This window comes from Carassius auratus, chromosome 40 (assembly GCF_003368295.1).
Source record: "Carassius auratus strain Wakin chromosome 40, ASM336829v1, whole genome shotgun sequence".
Lineage (NCBI taxonomy): Eukaryota > Metazoa > Chordata > Actinopteri > Cypriniformes > Cyprinidae > Carassius > Carassius auratus.
In genome coordinates, this window is record NC_039282.1 from 13,188,244 (window position 1) to 13,206,859 (window position 18,616).

Below are 18,616 nucleotides of genomic sequence, written 5' to 3' on the forward strand. Positions count from 1 at the left end.
GTGCATCTTCTCTTCAGTTCACCACACTCATTTTCTTCAGGGTTCAGGTCAGAGGATTGGGATGGCTTCATTTTGTGCTCAGTGATAAATTTTTTGTGTTGATTTTAATATTTGTTTTGGATTATTTTCCTGATAGAAGATCCAACCACAGCCCATTGTATAATTTCTAATGGAGGCAGTCAGGTTTAGATTTTTCATCTTGTGGTATCTGATTGATGCATTATGTCATGTATCTGAACATGACATCCAGGACCTCAGGCAGTAAAACAGGCCCACATTTTTAAAGATCCAGCAGTATATTTAACCCTGGACATGAGGTACTTTTTATCCCTGTTTGTACTAAACCCATCTGGTGGGTTTGCTACTCAAAAGCTTTTTTTTTTTTAAAGTTTCGTTGGCCATAGAAGCCAGTAGCATTTGCAGTTCCAGTAGTGTCTGACAACTGAATATGCTGGAGTTTTTTTTGTTTTTTGGGGGGGGATGAGCAACGATCAATTTTTTTGAAACCCTCCCGAACAATGTGGTGATGTAGAGGATCTTTGATAATTTTTTTAGGCTTTCTGACCCCAAGTCTCAATTAGTCTCTGCAAATCTCCAGCTGTGATCATTGGAGAGTCTTTAGCCACTCCAACTCTCCTCCTCACTGTGCATTAGGACGATATAGACGCATGTCCTCTTCCAGGCAGATTTGTAACATCTTTAGTTGATTGGAACCCCTCAATTATTGCCTTGATGGTGGAAATTGAGATTTTCAATGCTTTAGTTCTTTTATACAGCTACTTTCTGTTGTGTGAAGCTCAACAATCTTGTTCAGTACATCAGAACTATATACTTGTGTATTTGGCTTTTGCATCCCTCATATTGATAATCCTGTGGAACAGGAAGCCATGGCTGCTAGTCACCCTGGTGTACTAAAAATGTACATATCAATGGGAATATAAATCAAAGATTTTTTCCCCGAATAATTTCCAGGGGTGTCAATTATTGCAATAAACATGCATTGGAGAAAAACTAAAGATAATTGTAACTTTCTTTTTGGTTTGGAAAAGGCACAAAGTTAGCCCAGGTGAAAATACTTCTGCTGCAAAAACAGCAGAAAATAATAATAACTATTGCATTTAATTACTGAAAAAAAGAAATGTATTCAGGGTGTAAATAGACAGTTATAACTGTATATTCCATTCTTGTTAAACTGAGAATCATTTCAAAATAAGATTTTATTACATCATCTTTTTATGTAAATAATTTTGTTGTAATTGTTGTGAAGGCATTAAAACATATTTAAATAAATGTCTGTGTGTAATGTACTTTTCATGTGTGTATAAATGAGTAAAATATAAAATAATAATTTTGGGATATATACTAGATCTGAGGATTTTTATATTGTTACTGAATGAATAGAGTGCTTCTGATTCTATATCCTCAACAAACAGTCATCAGATCAGTTGAAGGGAATTATTTTTTTATTACTATAAGTTGCTACTATAAGAATAGTAGTACAATTTCATAAAAGATTTACACAAGTTAAAACACATATGTACATTTAAAAAATAAAAATAAAAACTGTACTCTCACATAAACACTGCTGATATATCAGTATAGATAGAAAAAGCTTTTATTTAACATAAGGCAGGTTGTCCCATCATGGTGGTACATTAAATGACCAGCCAAATACTACTCACTTTTTCTCATTAATATGCCTATTGTTTGACACTTTATAGATAACATGATAAACAGATTTAGCTTGACACAACTGTAACTGAAAAAGTTACGCACAAGGAGCTGTTTACTTCAGAAACTTCTTATCTTGTTTTTGAAACAGGTGAACATTTTCTGTCTGATCTCTTTAGTTTTAAAACCATACACAAGTGGATTCACAAGAGGAGGAAAGATAAAGTTGGAAATAGAAAACACCCTGCGTAGAAAAGCAGGGATAATCTCAGATCGATGAGAAAGAAGAGGAAAAAGAGTAATAAACTCTAACAACAGAAAGACAACTAGATGAGTGCCACATGTCTGAAGTGCCTTAATCTTTGCATCAGACTGCTTATTAGTAACACAAGTGATTAATATATGAATGTATGTGAATGCAACAACAGAAAGTGAAAGGCCGTGGTAAAAAATTATGCAACTCAACCCAAATATATTGTTTACCTCTATGCCATCACATAAGAGTTTCATTAATGCTGTCTTATAGCAGACTAGATCTGTCATGTGTGTCTGACAAATCCTGTAAGGTATTAGAAGAGAAAAAACTACTATTATAATAATAACATTAAAAAGCCACATCCCAGTTATGATTTTCACCAAGTTATTGGTAGTCATAATGGCTCCATATCTCAGCGGACAGCAGATAGCGATATACCTGTCATAAGCCATAGCGGTAAGAATAAGATAAGATGCTCCACCATTCAGATGTACGAAAAAGCCTTGAAGCAAACATGCAGGATATGATATTGATCTGTCCTGAGACCATATACTATGCAGCAGCTGAGGAAAAAGGCTTGTGGCACCCATTGCATCATTGAGTGGCAGGTTAAGCAACAGTATATACATCGGTTTGTGAAGATTTCTGTTCAAGCAAATTGTAATAATAATTGTTAGGTTGCAGAGTAAGATGAACAAGTATGTTATTAATCCAAATATGAATGCAGGATAAATGCTTGTCTCAGTCAGTTCCAAAGAGTGCAAAGTCAGGACCAGTGTGAGGACAGATCCATTTGGATACATGATGAATGTTCTTATATGAATGGCCAGTACAAACCAGCATAAACAAGCTGTGAATGCTATCAATATAAATAAAGAATAATTATCAAAAATAAGAAGTTAAAATCTTGTCACAACTTATGGGAAGTTGGTGTCCAACATTTATACATTTCATCCTTTTATTTTGCCATATCCAGCATCTTACTACAACCTAAAAAAGGAATAAACATTCAACAACATCAGGCTAAATTTGCCACAATATGATTTCTTTTTTAAATTTTAAATCCACATCTCATCAGATCATTAAGGTGCATCTTTCACGTTAAAATTTTAATAATTGTTTGTCCTCATTTGCTTCAAAACAAAACAGTTTATATAGATTTGAAATAATGTGGTCTATTTGCACAAACTGTCATAATGTCATAATGTCACCTCAAGTGATTATCCTTCAGCACTGTTATATGTCACCTGTGGGCTAATGATTTATACTCATGATGTTCTGTGGATAAACTCCCGTTTGCATTGGATTAGTCATGGGAACAGGTGTTGTTTCGCAGAATGTGCACAGCCCTGCTGTCTGGTTTAAAAAGCATCTTTCTGCTTTGTCATTCAAAACTTGCTAAAAATACTGAAATATCACATTATACCTGGGTTGTTGACAAATTAAATATCAGTTAATGTCTTTGGTTGATGAGAATCTTTCACTCAAATTAATAAATATATGTTATGACTTCCAACACAACAGGCGATCTTGGTGTGAATGTGGTCTATGGAATGTTTGGCAATTGCACTGTGTCTGACAGTAAAAAACACATTTGAAAGTTGTTTTTAAATAGATTTTTTTAAGGATTGTCTAGTTGATAATCAAGTGCAATACTTTCCTAAATTGGTAAAATGAGTTTTTTTTCTAAAGCCATTTCCCCATCATATCCACATTTGTTACATACTGAAAGTGTATGTTTTTGGGTTGTTGTTTTAAAGTTGGGATGTTTTTCCCCTTTCACCCTCCCATGCATGTAGCTTAGGGCAATGTGTAAAAGTTAAGGTCCATTGGATACATGCTGTTTACAAAAGCAGCAGTATTGGCTTAATGGTTAGATAGTCAAACTTATACAGTAACCCAAAGGTTGTGGGTTCAAGTCTCAGAACCAGCAGGAATTTTAGGTGGTGTAAATGAATGACCAGTGCTTTCTTCAACAGTCAATACGACTGAGGTGCAAAACCCCCAACTGCTCCCTGGTCACTGCAATAAAAATGGCTGCCCACTGCTCCAGGTGTTTGTGTTTCACTACTCATATATATATATATATATATATATATATATATATATATATATATATATATATATATATATATATATATATATATATATGAGTAGTGAATATATATATATATATATTCTTTTCAGACAGCAGTTTCTTGTCACATTCAAACTGGTTGTCATAGTAACAACACTAATCTGTGGAGATGCAGCGCACTTCCACAAATCTCAATGCATTATTTGTAAATTGACTGTTAAGATAAACATTTTGCACAATTTATTAGCTGTAATATTATATCACTATATGCCTGTGTAGCCCTATGTAACAATCCCTAGTAGCTAAAACATTGCACATTTGGCACATAAAACACAGGTAAATTTATTTTATTACATTTGGATTTGGATACGTTTAGATATTATCAATTGCTACTTTTTAATTTATCCATTTTTTTGTAAATTTCGTTTGTTGTTGTTGTTGCTTGAAACATTGATTTAAAGTGTCATTGCATTATTATTTCAGTCAACCCTATAAAACCCTTTGTTACCTCAAATAACATATAAAAGCCTGATCAGTGGCATAAAATTAATCAATGCAGTTACTTAATCCTTTGCTAATCATTAACGCATGAAGGATGCATTAAACTCGACAAAGCAGTTTAATAAATTATGTAATGATCTTGTGAATTAGCAAATTTTCCATACCAATATTTTTTAATTGGCTGTTAAGGTTTATATGGGAATATTACATGACACACTGAGCCCTTTAACAATGCATTGGCGCAAAAACACACACCTTTTGGACAAATCTTGCAACATGATTTATTAACTGCCAGAAATATTGGCAAAACAAAATACAGATTTTTTGCACTTAATTTACTGTACCAATATTTTTAATTGGCCTTTGAACTTGTATTGCAAAAAATCTAATAGTATGCAAATCAAGTTACATATCCACAAGACAGCTCTGACAAACTGCCTTAAAAGCAGCACAAGTAATATTTAGTCGCTTTAAGTGTTCATCCTTCAGCACTGCTAAATGTCACCTGTAGGCTAATGATTTGAACTAATGGATTTGGGCGGAAAAACTCCCATTTGCATTGGGTTAGTCATGGGAATGGGTGCTATTATATAGCATGTGCACATTGCATTTATATCACAAAATGAGAACCCTGCAGGTGGATGTCATAACACTATCTGGATTTATTTTCAGGGCTCCCCAATGCTGTTGATTGATTACAAATGCAGAGCACACGGTAACACTTTATAATAACTGCATGCTATTAATCATTAGTTAAGCAATAGGAAACAGTTAATTCATAATTTATAACGCATTAATAGACATTTATAAGCAGTTTATAAATACAGATATAAATGCTTTATACCTGATTTAAAAGCATATCTATAATGTATTTAATAATTGTTTTTTCATACTTTATTAATGATCAATTTATCATTTCTAAATTAAGTATAGCATTATTTACACATCAGTTATTAAGGAGTTGTCAGTGGTTCATAAGATCACTTAGAAATTGTAAGTAAATGATTAATAAACTATTTAAATGTGCATTCATCTTTTTATTCAGACATATAGTAATAGTTACTTATAGTGTTAATAAATGGTTTATTAACATGTATTTCTACTGTAATTCAGGGTTAATTCAGGTAGTTATAAAACATATGTAGTTGTTAGTTAACTATTTTTGTGAGCTCATCTAAAGTGAGGACTATTTATGCCTTGTAAAGCTTTTACAAATGAGATTTAAAGGCTGTTAATATTTCTATGTTCTGTATCACTGTTTGGTGTTTGTTTCAGTTTTTTTGTTTAGAAGATAACTGAGCCTTTAAATATCCTTTATAAATGCTTTACAAGGGATAACTAGACTCACTTTAGATGAGCTCACATAAATAGTTAACTGACCACTACTAAATGCTAAATATCTGAATTTACTACATTTCTTGTGATCTTATGAATCACTGGCAACTCCTAAATAACTGGTTTGTAAATAATGCTATACTTCATTGAGAAAGGATAAATTGATCATGAATAAAGAATGAAAATACAATTATTAAACACATTATAGATATGCTTTTAAATTAAGAATAAAGCATTTATATCTGTATTTATAAACTGCTTATTACTGTCTATTAATGCTTTATAAATTATGAATTATCTGTTTACTAATGCTTAATTAATGATTAATAGTGTGCAGTTATTATAAAGTGTAACCGAGCACACTAATTCGGAACATAGATACTGACAATAAAAGTCTATACTTTGATTTTGTCAAGACTGTCTGTCAAACCAAAATATACAAAATTATATACACCATTACAGAGATGTAAAGTAATTATATGTTGATATAACATTTGGCCTGTGATAAAATTATGCCATCTGGATAAAATTATTTGTTTAATGGGTGGGAGTGGGGATGGCTAACACGATGGTTTAAGAGTTGGTTGCATGACACATAAAAAAATGTATAATTCATTGATAGTTCAGTTGAACCAATAATTTATTACTCAATCAAGGACTAGTGTCTTAAATGCATTTCAGAGTTTAAAAAACATACCAAAAGGCACTTTTTCTTCCTTGTAACTTATTATAGAAAAATTAAATGTTCAATATATGGAAACGGTCAACAACAACTTTTATCTGAAGCACTTGTGAAAGATGAAAAATATCAGATACATATGTATGTAATTTATATATTTCATCAAATATGAGATTCACATATTTATAGAGCAATTATAGAGTCATTTCATGTAATGTCTTACATAATATTTATTTTATGGTTATTGTACACTGTTTTTCTTTCTTTTAAAACAGTTGACAATTTTCTGTCTAATTTCCTTGGTTTTAAACCCATAAACAAGTGGATTCACAATGGGAGGAAATACAACAACAGATGTAGAAAACACCCTGCGTAGGTGAGCTGGAACATTTTCAGACCGATGTGCAATAAGAGGGAAAAAAGTGTTGAACTCCAAGAACAGGAAGACCACTAAATGAGTGCCACATGTCTGAAGTGCCTTAATCTTTGCATCTGTCTGCTTATTGGTAACACAAGTGATTAATATATGAATGTATGTGAATGCAACAACAGAAAGTGAAACACAGTGGTATGAAGATAAAATAAACAATCCATAGATGTTGTTCACGGTTGTGTCTTCACACATGATTTTCATTAAAGATGGGTTATAGCAGATAAGCTCTGCCATGTATGTCTGGCAAATCTTGTATGGCATTAGAAGACAGAAAAGTACAAATATTATAATAAAATGAATGAGCCACATAACAGTTATGATTTTTACTAAGTTACTAGTAGTCATAATGGCTCCATATCGCAGTGGGAAGCAGATAGCGATATACCTGTCAAAGGCCATAGCGGTTAGAATGAGATGAGATGCACCACCATACAGATGTATAATAAAGCCTTGAAACAAACATGCAGGATAGGATATTGATCTGTCCTGAGACCATATACTATACAGCAGCTGAGGAAAAAGGCTTGTAGCACCTATTGCATCATTGATAGGCAGGTTAAGCAAGAGTATATACATTGGTTTATGAAGATTCCTGTTTTCACAAATGGTGACAACAATTGTGAGATTGCAGAGTAAGATGAACAAGTATGTTGCTGTTCCAGCTATGAATGCAGGGTAAATGCTTGCCTGAGGCAGTTCCAAAGAGTGCAAAGTCAGCATCACTGAGAAGACAGATCCATTTGGATACATGATGAATGCACGTATGACCTTGAAGCATAAAAACCAGTATAGACAAGCTAATAATGATTGTTTACATTATTTAAATCTCATTAGAACTTTCAGAGTTTTGTTGCTTTCCACAATGGACATACATCATCCTTTTATTCTGACATATCCAGAATCATTGTTCTTACAGCCTGAGGGAAAAAAAAAATCAAGAATTCTATCAATAGCATGTTAAATCCTCCATAAAGCCTTCAAATACAAACAAACAAAAACAATTGCATAACAGAGCTACATTTTAATATTATTTAAGTTTACATCCATTTTAATGTGTAACTTGTTCACATGAATTTCTAATCGTATATGGCTAAGACAAGCTGTACATTTTACATTTTATTTAGCCAGCTTAAGTGATCCTCCTTCACTGCAGCTGAAAATTGCTATGTTCCGGTCATCTGTAATCATCTGATTTATACTCATGGATCACGCTGGGTGGAAAACTCTTTGTTTACTTTGGGTTAACCATGGGAATGGGTGTTATGTATCATGTGCACATTAGATTCAAATCTTGAATATAACAAATGACATACTGTTTTCACATGGGAAATCATAATTTTGAGTTGCTTTGCCTTGAGAATATAAAGACTATTTATGTTACCACAATCCCTCCTGAAAATACCAGTTTAGACCAGAAAGGAGGGATGATGGGAAATGTAGTTCTGTGGTGACTGGACTGGTGATTGAAGATTGTGACGCGAGATTGTGACAGAGTGAACTATTCAGTTAATATTAAATTAGACAACCTCATGAAAGAGTACATTAACTTTTATTTCAGTGTTACTGGTTTTGAGAACGACTCCACTTTGCTCAGAGACCTTGGTGATCTAGCTCTTAAGCGAGTACATTATTGACAATGAGCATCCGCAAGAGAGTGGATGTAAGAAAATCCCATGTATGGAAACTAGGGGTGCAATGATTCGCTCGTTTTATCAATGCATCGATTACAATCCCTGATGCACTGTGAGAAATTGTGCCGTTAAATAACAGTAATTTACTGGCAGCAGGGGTGCCAGTAAAGTACTGTTAATTTACAGCTTTCAACCATTAATTTACCATTCTATTTTTTTTTACAGTATTTTACCGTAAATTCTACCATGGAAATTAACTCCACTCCCACTGCTTCAAACAGTTTTAGTTTAAAAACTAGCATTCCTACAATGTTAGTACTATGAACTTATTTCATTTGAGTCCACTGAGAAGGAATATTTCTTAATATAAAACTGCAAACATTTTATGTGTAGTAGTAAAGTAACTAAATGCATGACTTTTACTCAAATCACTGCAGTTCATTGTCAGCTATAGCACACATGTATGTGCTGAAGTACTTAACACAGAGATCACCACTGTATCAGTGACTCCACATTTACTGCCTTTATATAAAGCAGCAAAAGATCAGAATTTGAGGCTCATCATTGACTCAAGCACAGGCTCTATTTTCCAGCACAATGGTGAACAACAAAACTACATTAAACTAACAGATCTCTCTTGTGCAAACACACACGAATACAGTCAAGTTCAGTATTTACTCTCATTATCAGTGTATGACTTTGCATAATTTTTTTTCTATGGATGTTCACAAATATTTTAGTTAAATTAATTTTTTATTTTTCATTTGGTAAATCTGACATTTACATTTTACAGTATATTACTGTTTTTCCTTGACTTAACGGCAACAAACTGTAGAAAAACACTTTTTTTGTTGGCAACCATTAATTTACGACAACAAACTGTAGAAAAACAGTTATTTACTGGCAGCAGGGGTGCCAGTAAATAACTGTTTTTCTACAGTTTGTTTCCTGTAAATTAATTAAAATTTATTACTAAAAAAATTATTTAGAATTCAGTGATGGTTTAGTTAAACCAAACATTTATTACTCAATCAAGGACTGAGTAATAGTGTCTTAAAGGTGACATATCATGATAATATTGACTTTTCCAGGTTTTAATTGCTAGAATCAGGTCATGGTGCATCTACCAACCAAGGATACTTGAAAAAGATTAACCCAGTAACTAGGGCCATAGATGGGGTTTGCGGGGACCCCGTGCAGGTTGTACCAGTGGGCCCTGTTTGAAACTTTACATTTATTTATTTGTGCTATTTACACAATGTTTACGTTTTTTTCAAGTTTGTAGGTGTCCAGGTACAGAAACCGAATTATCAAATTAAAGATAGCACTGCATGGTCTTCTGTAAAAATGAAATATACAGTCAAAACAGAATGTATTCAGACACCTTCAACATTTCTCACATTATCACAGTTTATTTGATATACTTTAGTATATTAGGCGCGAGACACCAGAGACCTATATTACATAATGTTAAAAGGGGCATAATATGTCTCCTTTAAATTTTTTTTTTTTGCACTATTTCTTCCTTGTAGGTTACTAGAAAAAAATAAAATGAATAATATATGGAAACCGTCAACAACAACTTGTATCCGAAGCACTTGTGAAAAATGAAAAAAACCTAATACATATGTAATATATATTTCATCAAATGTGAGATACAAATAATTATAGAGAAATTATAATTTTATGTAATTTCTTAAATAAGCTTCATTTTATTGTTTATTGCACACTGTTTTTCTTTCTTGTAAAAAAGTTTACAATTTTCTGTCTAATTTCCTTGGTTTTAAACCCATAAACAAGTGGATTCACAATTGGAGGAAATATGAGAGCAGATATAGAAAACACCCTGCGTAGGTGAGCTGGAACACTTTCAGACCGATGTGCAATAAGAGGGAAAAAAGTGTTGAACTCCAAGAACAGGAAGACCACTAAATGAGTGCCACATGTCTGAAGTGCCTTAATCTTTGCATCTGTCTGCTTATTGGTAACACAAGTGATTAATATATGAATGTATGTGAATGCAACAACTGAAAGCGAAATACAGTGGTATGAACATAAAATAAACAATCCATAGATGTTGTTCACGGTTGTGTCTTCACACATGATTTTCATTAAAGATGGGTTATAGCAGACAAGCTCTGCCATGTATGTCTGGCAAATCTTGTATGGCATTAGAAGACAGAAAAGTACAAATATTATAATAAAATTAATGAGCCACATAACAGTTATGATTTTTACTAAGTTACTAGTAGTCATAATGGCTCCATATCGCAGTGGGAAGCAGATAGCGATATACCTGTCAAAGGCCATAGCGGTTAGAATGAGATGAGATGCACCACCATACAGATGTATAATAAAGCCTTGAAACAAACATGCAGGATAGGATATTGATCTGTCCTGAGACCATATACTATGCAGCAGCTGAGGAAAAAGGCTTGTAGCACCCATTGTGTCATTGATAGGCAGGTTAAGCAACAGTATATACATTGGTTTATGAAGATTCCTGTTTTCACAAATGGTGACAACAATTGTAAGATTGCAGAGTAAGATAGTCAAGTATGTTGCTGTTCCAGCTATGAATGCAGGGTAAATGCTTGCCTGAGGCAGTTCCAAAGAGTGCAAAGTCAGCATCACTGAGAAGACAGATCCATTTGGATACATGATGAATGCACGTATGACCTTGAAACATAAAAACCAGTATAGACAAGCTAATAATGATTGTTTACATCATTTGAATCTCATTAGAACTGTCAGAGTTTTGTTGCTTTCCAAAATAGACATACATCATCCTTTTATTGTGGCTTATCCAGAATCATTGTTCTTACAGCCTGAGGGAAAAAGCAAGAATACTATCAATAGCATGTTAAATCCTCCATAAAGCCTTCAAATACAAACAAATAAAACATTACAGAATATATCAGACAGATGTTGTAGTATGTTAGCAGATTAATGATCCAAATTACTTTGAAGTAGCTACCTTTTAAAAATATTAAAATTTACATCCAATTTAATATCTCATAACTGTAACTTTCTAATCTTATATGGCTAAGAAAAAAACAGTACATTAAATATTTAGCCAGCTTAAGTGATCATCTTTCACTGCAGCTGAAAGCATTGTGTTGTGGTCAACTGTAGTCATCTGATTTATACTAATGGACCGCGCTGGGAGGAAAAGTCTTTGTTTACTTTGGGTTAACCATGGGAATTGGTGGCGTTATGTATCATGTGCACATTACATTCAAATCTTGAATATAACAAATGACATTCTCTTTTTCGCATGGGAAATAATACTTTTCAGTTGCTTTACCATGAGAGTATGAAGACTATTTATGTTACCACAATCCCTCCTGAAAATACCAGTTTAGACCAGAAAGGAGGGATGATGGGAAATGTAGTTCTATGGTGACTGGACTGGTGATTGAGGATTGTGACGGGAGATTGTGACAGAGGGAACCATTCCTTCAAAGGTCCCATATCTTCAAAGTTGAAATTTCCTGGATTTTGTCATGATAACTGATGTCTATGGGCTATTTAACTAACATATACATTTAAAAACAATCAGTCCACAGTAGCAGTGATTTTTCACAAACCGTTGAGACTTCCCCGCCCACCATCCCACTCTCCTTTTTTCAACCCACTGGACAACATCGCATACATGCCATTGCTGAGCATTGAGCAACTACACCATTGAAACATGTCGAAAAGGTTAACTTTAACCACAAATCCAGATCAGCCGACCTGTAAAGTTACACTCTCACTCAAAGGATGGGAGGTATATAATTATTTTATGTATTTTATACAATTTTATACTTTTGTTGTCAGAGTTTCTATACTACAAATCAAGAAACCTAATCATTTACAAAACATAACTGTGTGTTCATAAATGATTAATAAGTGATATGTTAATATTTTTATCTATGTTTTGTAGAATGAGTTGTAAATCATTTACAAGTGATTAGATGATGATTAACTAATCATTTACAAAACATGACTATACGTTCACAAATGATTAAGTAATATGCTAAAAATACTCCATGTGTCAGAGAAGACATCTGTCTACACCTTCACCAGTCAGCCCTTACATTGCAGTACACACTACAAAGTATTCAAAACCTGCTGTGATTTACAAAGCTTTCTGCATCATCTAATCTGAAGTGTAAACTACTCATCAGTTGTAAATGTTTTACTCATCATTCGTAGAACTTTCCCCCTAGTGTGTACACACACACAACCTGTAACTGGCAGGATTGTAAAACATTTACATCTGATGAGTAGTTTACACTTTAAAATAGGGGATGCAGAAAGTGTGTTTTGAAAGCTGTCTTGGAAGAGAGCACTTTCAAAACCTAAATCCAAATTCAAAAGGAAGATTGTAGCCATCTTGCGATACATAAAAATGGACCAAAACTGTCACTTCCGGTGCTTGATTGTGCCTCGTCGGTGCTTCCTCTGGGCCAACGGCAGTGTTGTGCCTGAACGCGTTCTTTGAATGATAGTTCATGAACTCGTTCATATTTTGGGCGAACGTGAACTGAACGTGCTGTATTATTGCCTGATGAACGTTGCTGTCAACTCGTTCATTCTGGTGTCTGTGAATGGCACGCTCTCTCAGGTTAACTTCGTTCAATAGGGTGCCAGATTTCTATAGAGCCTTCCAGTCGAAAACCCGGCTAAAACACACCGTAAATAGGTCTTAATATGTAGCGGAAAAACTCCCAATCTGGCAACACCAGCCACCAGTGTCGCACCCGGTCGCACCGCCGTCCGCCGCATGTGTGACGCGTCATCAAAAAATAAAAATAAAAAAAGCATCGAGCCGACAGCAGCATGTAGCAAGAAGGCGTATGATCATTTAAAATAATTATATGATGTTTATGACAAGGTCGCGAGAATGGCAGACAAAGCATTAAAGCAACAATGGGGAAATGCTGTCCCCTCAATGCTAATGTAAACCCTGGTTGGGTAAGGATTCAAAATTGGATATGAAGATGAAATCTGACGCATAGCTTCATTGTTAAAACTGATAAAATAATTGCTGTCTGTGATTCTACATGCATGGGCTGTTGCAATAATTTAGAAAAATAATAGCTCGCAGCAACATATGGAAAAAAAGAACTATGAACTAGTTCATTCTGTGAACTTGGTGAACTTAGTTCAAAATGTTGTAGTTTGAACTATGAACTGAACTAGTTCATTTTAAAATTTGTGAATTGAACTTTGAACTAGTTCATGTAGAAAGTGAACTTTCCCAACACTGGCCAACGGCCCGACGAAAACCCGAAGCCAGCTGGGTCTAGTGGAAGCACCGACGAGGCATGAACAAAGGGGGAGTTTCTCCGCATGTAGAAAGCGTCAGCGCCACGGATTATTTCATAAAGATAACAGCTATAACACCAACATTAAAAACTTTTTAAAATAAGTTGAGCTCAAAACTCACTTTAAGTAAGCAGGGAGTGTTTGAAATAACTTGACCCAATGTGGATTATCACTATACAAGGCAGAAACATTTATAAGCGATGCAAAAGACTATGCAAGCTAGGTATTAAAACTACCATAGTAAACATGGTAAATGCAACTGCAAAATTATTTGATTATGATCAATGTATCACTTACATTAAAACATTGATGCATTTGGATTTAGATATTTGACAAAGCTTGCAAACGGACGCTTTTATCGTGTTTGTTATTACATCGTGCTACTTCCAGTGACTTATTTCTTATTAGTTTTCTGATAACTTCTCTTTGTTGGTGAAATGAAGAGGTTGGATGACATTATTTTTCAAATTCAGAGAAAATGTCATCAAGTGCTGTGTGTTCCTGTCTCTACTTCATGCACGTAAACGCCATTGGATGTTGCAATACAATGTCATTATGCTAATCAGGCTTCAATATTTTAGGAAAGAAAGGTGTTTACCCATATTGTCATCATGACACAATGTTGCGATACTGATATTGAAAGGGAACTACTGTAGTTAACTCTGCTGTTTAAGTGATTTTAATACAATGGCTGAGTGAGTGATGGCAAATTTTACATCTTTGTTTCTTCTGTCCAACATAATCAGTATCTCATTCTCAATATTTTTCTTCTTTTACAAACTCATAGAAATGCTTTTGTGCATTATTTTTTTTTTTGGTGAACAAATGGGAATGCAATTTTATTTATTTGTTGTAGTTTCCATTCACCTATAGGAGTTTACAAAACAATGATGTCTACCGTTTCTGAGAACCCCAAAAATGTGAAAAGGGTCCATTAAAATCCCCAATTTTTTAATGGAAAACTATTAGGCAATTCATAATTCTTAATTTAAATTAGCACCAAACTTCGAAATGCACCTGTAAAAGCAACATCAAATATATCCAACTATTCTTGCTATCTAGTTGAAATGGATGTGATACCTTTCATGTTGTATTTCACCAGAATTGTTGCTCTTCCATTGACTGAACTGATTACAAAAACATTTTGTTGATCTTGACAATGACATCATCATCATGGATTTCCCCCTCGTGAGATTTATAATCCACACAGACTAATAACTCAAAGACAGCATAAAGGACCCAAGATGTAAGCGTGGGCACAAGTTAGGAAAGGTTAGGACAGGTTGCTGCATGACTGCTTGGTCAATCAATCAAACATTAAATTACCGTCATGTTGCTGAAAGCAAATAACCATCACCATACCTTATGTAGAGCAGCAAAGGATTGTTGTAAGTATTTTAAATGTTTCACAATTACACAAAGTATACTTAATTGAGCTATATGTTCTATTTGCTCTTTTCTACTTTGTTTAGGACAATATCATGTCTTCAGCTGGCAACATCTTCAATGTGTCATCTCATCTGTTTCTTCAAGGCTTCGATCTGTCCCATGAACAGTCTATTGTTGCGTTTGTCTTTGCCACACTAAATTATATAATCATATTGTTCTGCAACTCCTTCCTCCTGTTCACTGTCATAACCAATAGGGGTCTTCATGAACCAATGTATATTCTCCTGTTAAATTTGTCCATTAATGATCTAATAGGTTCTACATGCCTGTTCCCTCACATCATGCGGGAGCTCCTGTTTGACACCAAGACCATTCCGTTCTCCATCTGTATCACTCAGGCGTTCTTCATACATGTGTATGCATTATCAGCGGTCTTCATCTTGACTGCAATGGCATATGACAGATATGTCGCCATCTGCCAGCCAATGAGATACACTACCATTATGAGCAAAGTTCACCTCACAAAGATCATCTCGTTGGTTTGGCTTTCTAATTTGACACTGATTGGAATCCTTTTCGTTCTCCTCCTGCGGTTGCCTCGCTGTAGGTCTTACCTTACCCATCCATATTGTGACAACCCTTCCCTCCTGCAACTGGTCTGTGCAGACATGACCATTAATAACATTTACGGACTTCTGATAACAGCTCTCTGTCAGGTGTTAACAGTGGGTCTGATTTTGTACACATACCTACGGATCCTCATAGCCTGTTTCCACAACAAAAGCTCTGACACAAGGAGTAAAGCTCTGCAGACATGTGGCACACATCTAGTTGTCTTTATCTTGTTTGAGTGTTTGGGTCTTTTCACCATCATCTCATACAGGATAAAAGATATTTCTCCTCACTTACGAAAATTCATTGCGGTTGGTGCTATGATATTACCACCAACGATGAATCCTATTATATATGGATTGAGAACTAAAGAAATCAGAGTCAAAGGAATAAACTTTTTCAGGCGAAAAAAAGTTTTCATGTCATGAACACATAACACTGCAGTGTCATGCTTAACATTGTTTCTACACAATTTGCTTTGCAAAGTTTAACAGCTGCATTAATGTGACATTAATCTGTCTTTCTGTCAGATCTTTCTCTCTCTAACACACGCACGCACGCACGCACACACACACACACACACACACACACACACACACACACACAAACATTTAATTTAGAACCCGTTTCAAGTAGTAACAGGAGTATGCTTATTTTTCTATTCCTTAACCTAAGCCAGTCCAGAGTTTTTATTAAAAGGCATCCTAAACATCTATTATGGGTTGTTGTATCTACACTCGAAATAGATAGTACTGTATTAATTTGAGGGAATTTTCTGTATGCACTTTTCTTTTGTAACCTTTATTTTGAATGTTTTCTAGAGTTTAAAAAAATGTCTGTAAAATTAATGGATAATGTCCTGGTAATGAGCTGCTAGTTCTTTTTCTTACATTGTAATATTATAGGCCTATATTATATTTTTTATTCTCTTGTTGACTACTGACATTTTTATCAGTGTCTGGAAATTTTAATGTTAGCATTTTTTATTTTGCTGACCTATATGATTCATCTAATAAAAACCATAAAGACCTGTTCATGTTATAAGAATTCTTGACTAGCAACTTAATATGATCTCTTTCCCCTGCTCTGACTGAAATTCCCAATTCCAAAAATGTTGGGACACTGTACAAATTGTGAGTAAAAAAGGAATGGAATAATTTACAAATCTAATTTACAAAAACTTATATTTTATTCACAATAGAATATAGATAACATATCAAATGTTCAAAGTGAGACATTTTGAAATGTCATGCCAAAAACTGGCTCATTTTGGATTTAATGAGAGCTACACATTCCAAAAAAGTTGGGACAGGTAGCTACAATATAAGAGGCCAGAAAAGTTAAATGTACATATAAGGAACAGCTGGAGGACCAATTTGCAACTTATTTGGTGAATTCGCAACATGATTGGGTATAAAAAAGCCTCTCAGAGTAGCAGTGTCTCTCAGAAGTCAAGATGGGCAGAGGATCACCAATTCCCCCAATGCTGGGGCGTAAAATAGTGGAGCAACATCAGAAAGGAGTTTATCAGAGAAAAATTGCAAAGAGTTTGAAAAAGAAGTTAAAAAAAAGAAGCCATATCTAAACATGATCCAGAAATGAGCCAAGTCTAAATTAAAGTGTGACAAAGTGGAAAACTGTTCTGTGGTCAGATGAATCAAAATTTGAAGTTATTTTTGGAAAACTAGGATGCCATGTCATCCGGACTAAAGAGGACAAGGACAACCCAAGTTGTTATCAGCGCTTAGTTCAGAAGCCTGCATTTCTGATGGGATGGGGTTGCACGAGTACGTGTGGCATGGGCAGCTTACACATCTGGAAAGGCACCATCAATGCTGAAAGGTATATCCAAGTTCTAGAATAACATATGCTCCCATCCGGACGTTATCTCTTTCAGGAAATACTTTGCATTTTCCAACATCACAATGCCAGACCTCATACTGCATCAATTACAACATCATGGCTGCGTAGAAGAAAGATCCGGGTACTGAAATGGCCAGCCTGCAATCCAGATCTTTCACCCATAGAAAACATTTGGCACATCATAAAGAGGAAGATGTGAAAAGAATACCTAAGATGGTTGAGCAACTAGAATCCTGTATTAGACAAGAATGGGACAACATTCCTATTCCTATTCCTAATCCTCATTGCATTTGTTTTTATTCACAATTTGTACAGTGTCCCAACATTTTTGGAATCGGGTTTGTATGATTTCATAACCACAGAATACTAATTTAGCAGACTATCACATATCCTGACATAATTTTCTGCTGGCATTAATTTTCTTCAAATTTAAAGAAGTAATTTATGCTATTGTAGATCATAACCACACAATGGAAACCTAAAGCAATTTTTGCAATGTTACCAGTAGCAATATATAAAAGAATATTGCACCTTTAAAAGTTTGTTTATATGAGTAATGAATACAAGCTAGGTCAAATGTATACCAAAAAACAGGGCCATGCACGGGGGATGGCCCGGTGGCTAGAGATCTGCTGACTCCGCCCCGTTTTTTCCCGCCTGCTCTGGAAGATCATTTCCCATGGATCTTTGTGCTGCTCTTTGGAGTGAAGTTCCTAGTGTCATTGCATCAACAGATAGATGCATTCTTAGAATTAGAATGTTTAATCATATTATCTTACCAGATCAGATCTAATATAAATAACACAAAAGTAGCTGGTGTTGGCACAATTTGTAGACAAAAAAATATTTGTTA

At 34.5% G+C, this 18,616-nt stretch overlaps 4 protein-coding genes across 4 annotated transcripts; 1 reads left to right on the forward strand and 3 right to left on the reverse strand.

The window, feature by feature from the left end:
• Positions 1 to 1,791: 1,791 nt before the first annotated feature.
• LOC113058919 (olfactory receptor 52J3-like) lies at positions 1,792 to 2,730 on the reverse strand. The gene has a single exon (XM_026227175.1). It carries the CDS (start codon positions 2,728 to 2,730, stop codon positions 1,792 to 1,794), a length of 939 nt encoding a protein of 312 aa, XP_026082960.1.
• Positions 2,731 to 6,616: 3,886 nt separating this feature from the next.
• On the reverse strand, positions 6,617 to 7,702 carry LOC113058920 (olfactory receptor 52J3-like). Its single transcript, XM_026227176.1, has 2 exons — positions 6,770 to 7,702; positions 6,617 to 6,628 (listed from the first exon to the last, which is right to left on the reverse strand). Exons 1-2 carry the CDS (start codon positions 7,700 to 7,702, stop codon positions 6,617 to 6,619), a joined length of 945 nt encoding a protein of 314 aa, XP_026082961.1.
• Positions 7,703 to 7,825: 123 nt separating this feature from the next.
• On the reverse strand, positions 7,826 to 11,244 carry LOC113058921 (olfactory receptor 52J3-like). The gene is made up of 2 exons (XM_026227177.1): positions 10,314 to 11,244; positions 7,826 to 7,869 (listed from the first exon to the last, which is right to left on the reverse strand). Exons 1-2 carry the CDS (start codon positions 11,242 to 11,244, stop codon positions 7,826 to 7,828), a joined length of 975 nt encoding a protein of 324 aa, XP_026082962.1.
• A 4,136-nt stretch (positions 11,245 to 15,380) lies between these two features.
• Positions 15,381 to 16,328, forward strand: LOC113059010 (olfactory receptor 52B4-like). Its single transcript, XM_026227248.1, has one exon. It carries the CDS (start codon positions 15,381 to 15,383, stop codon positions 16,326 to 16,328), a length of 948 nt encoding a protein of 315 aa, XP_026083033.1.
• The last annotated feature ends 2,288 nt before the right edge of the window (positions 16,329 to 18,616 follow it).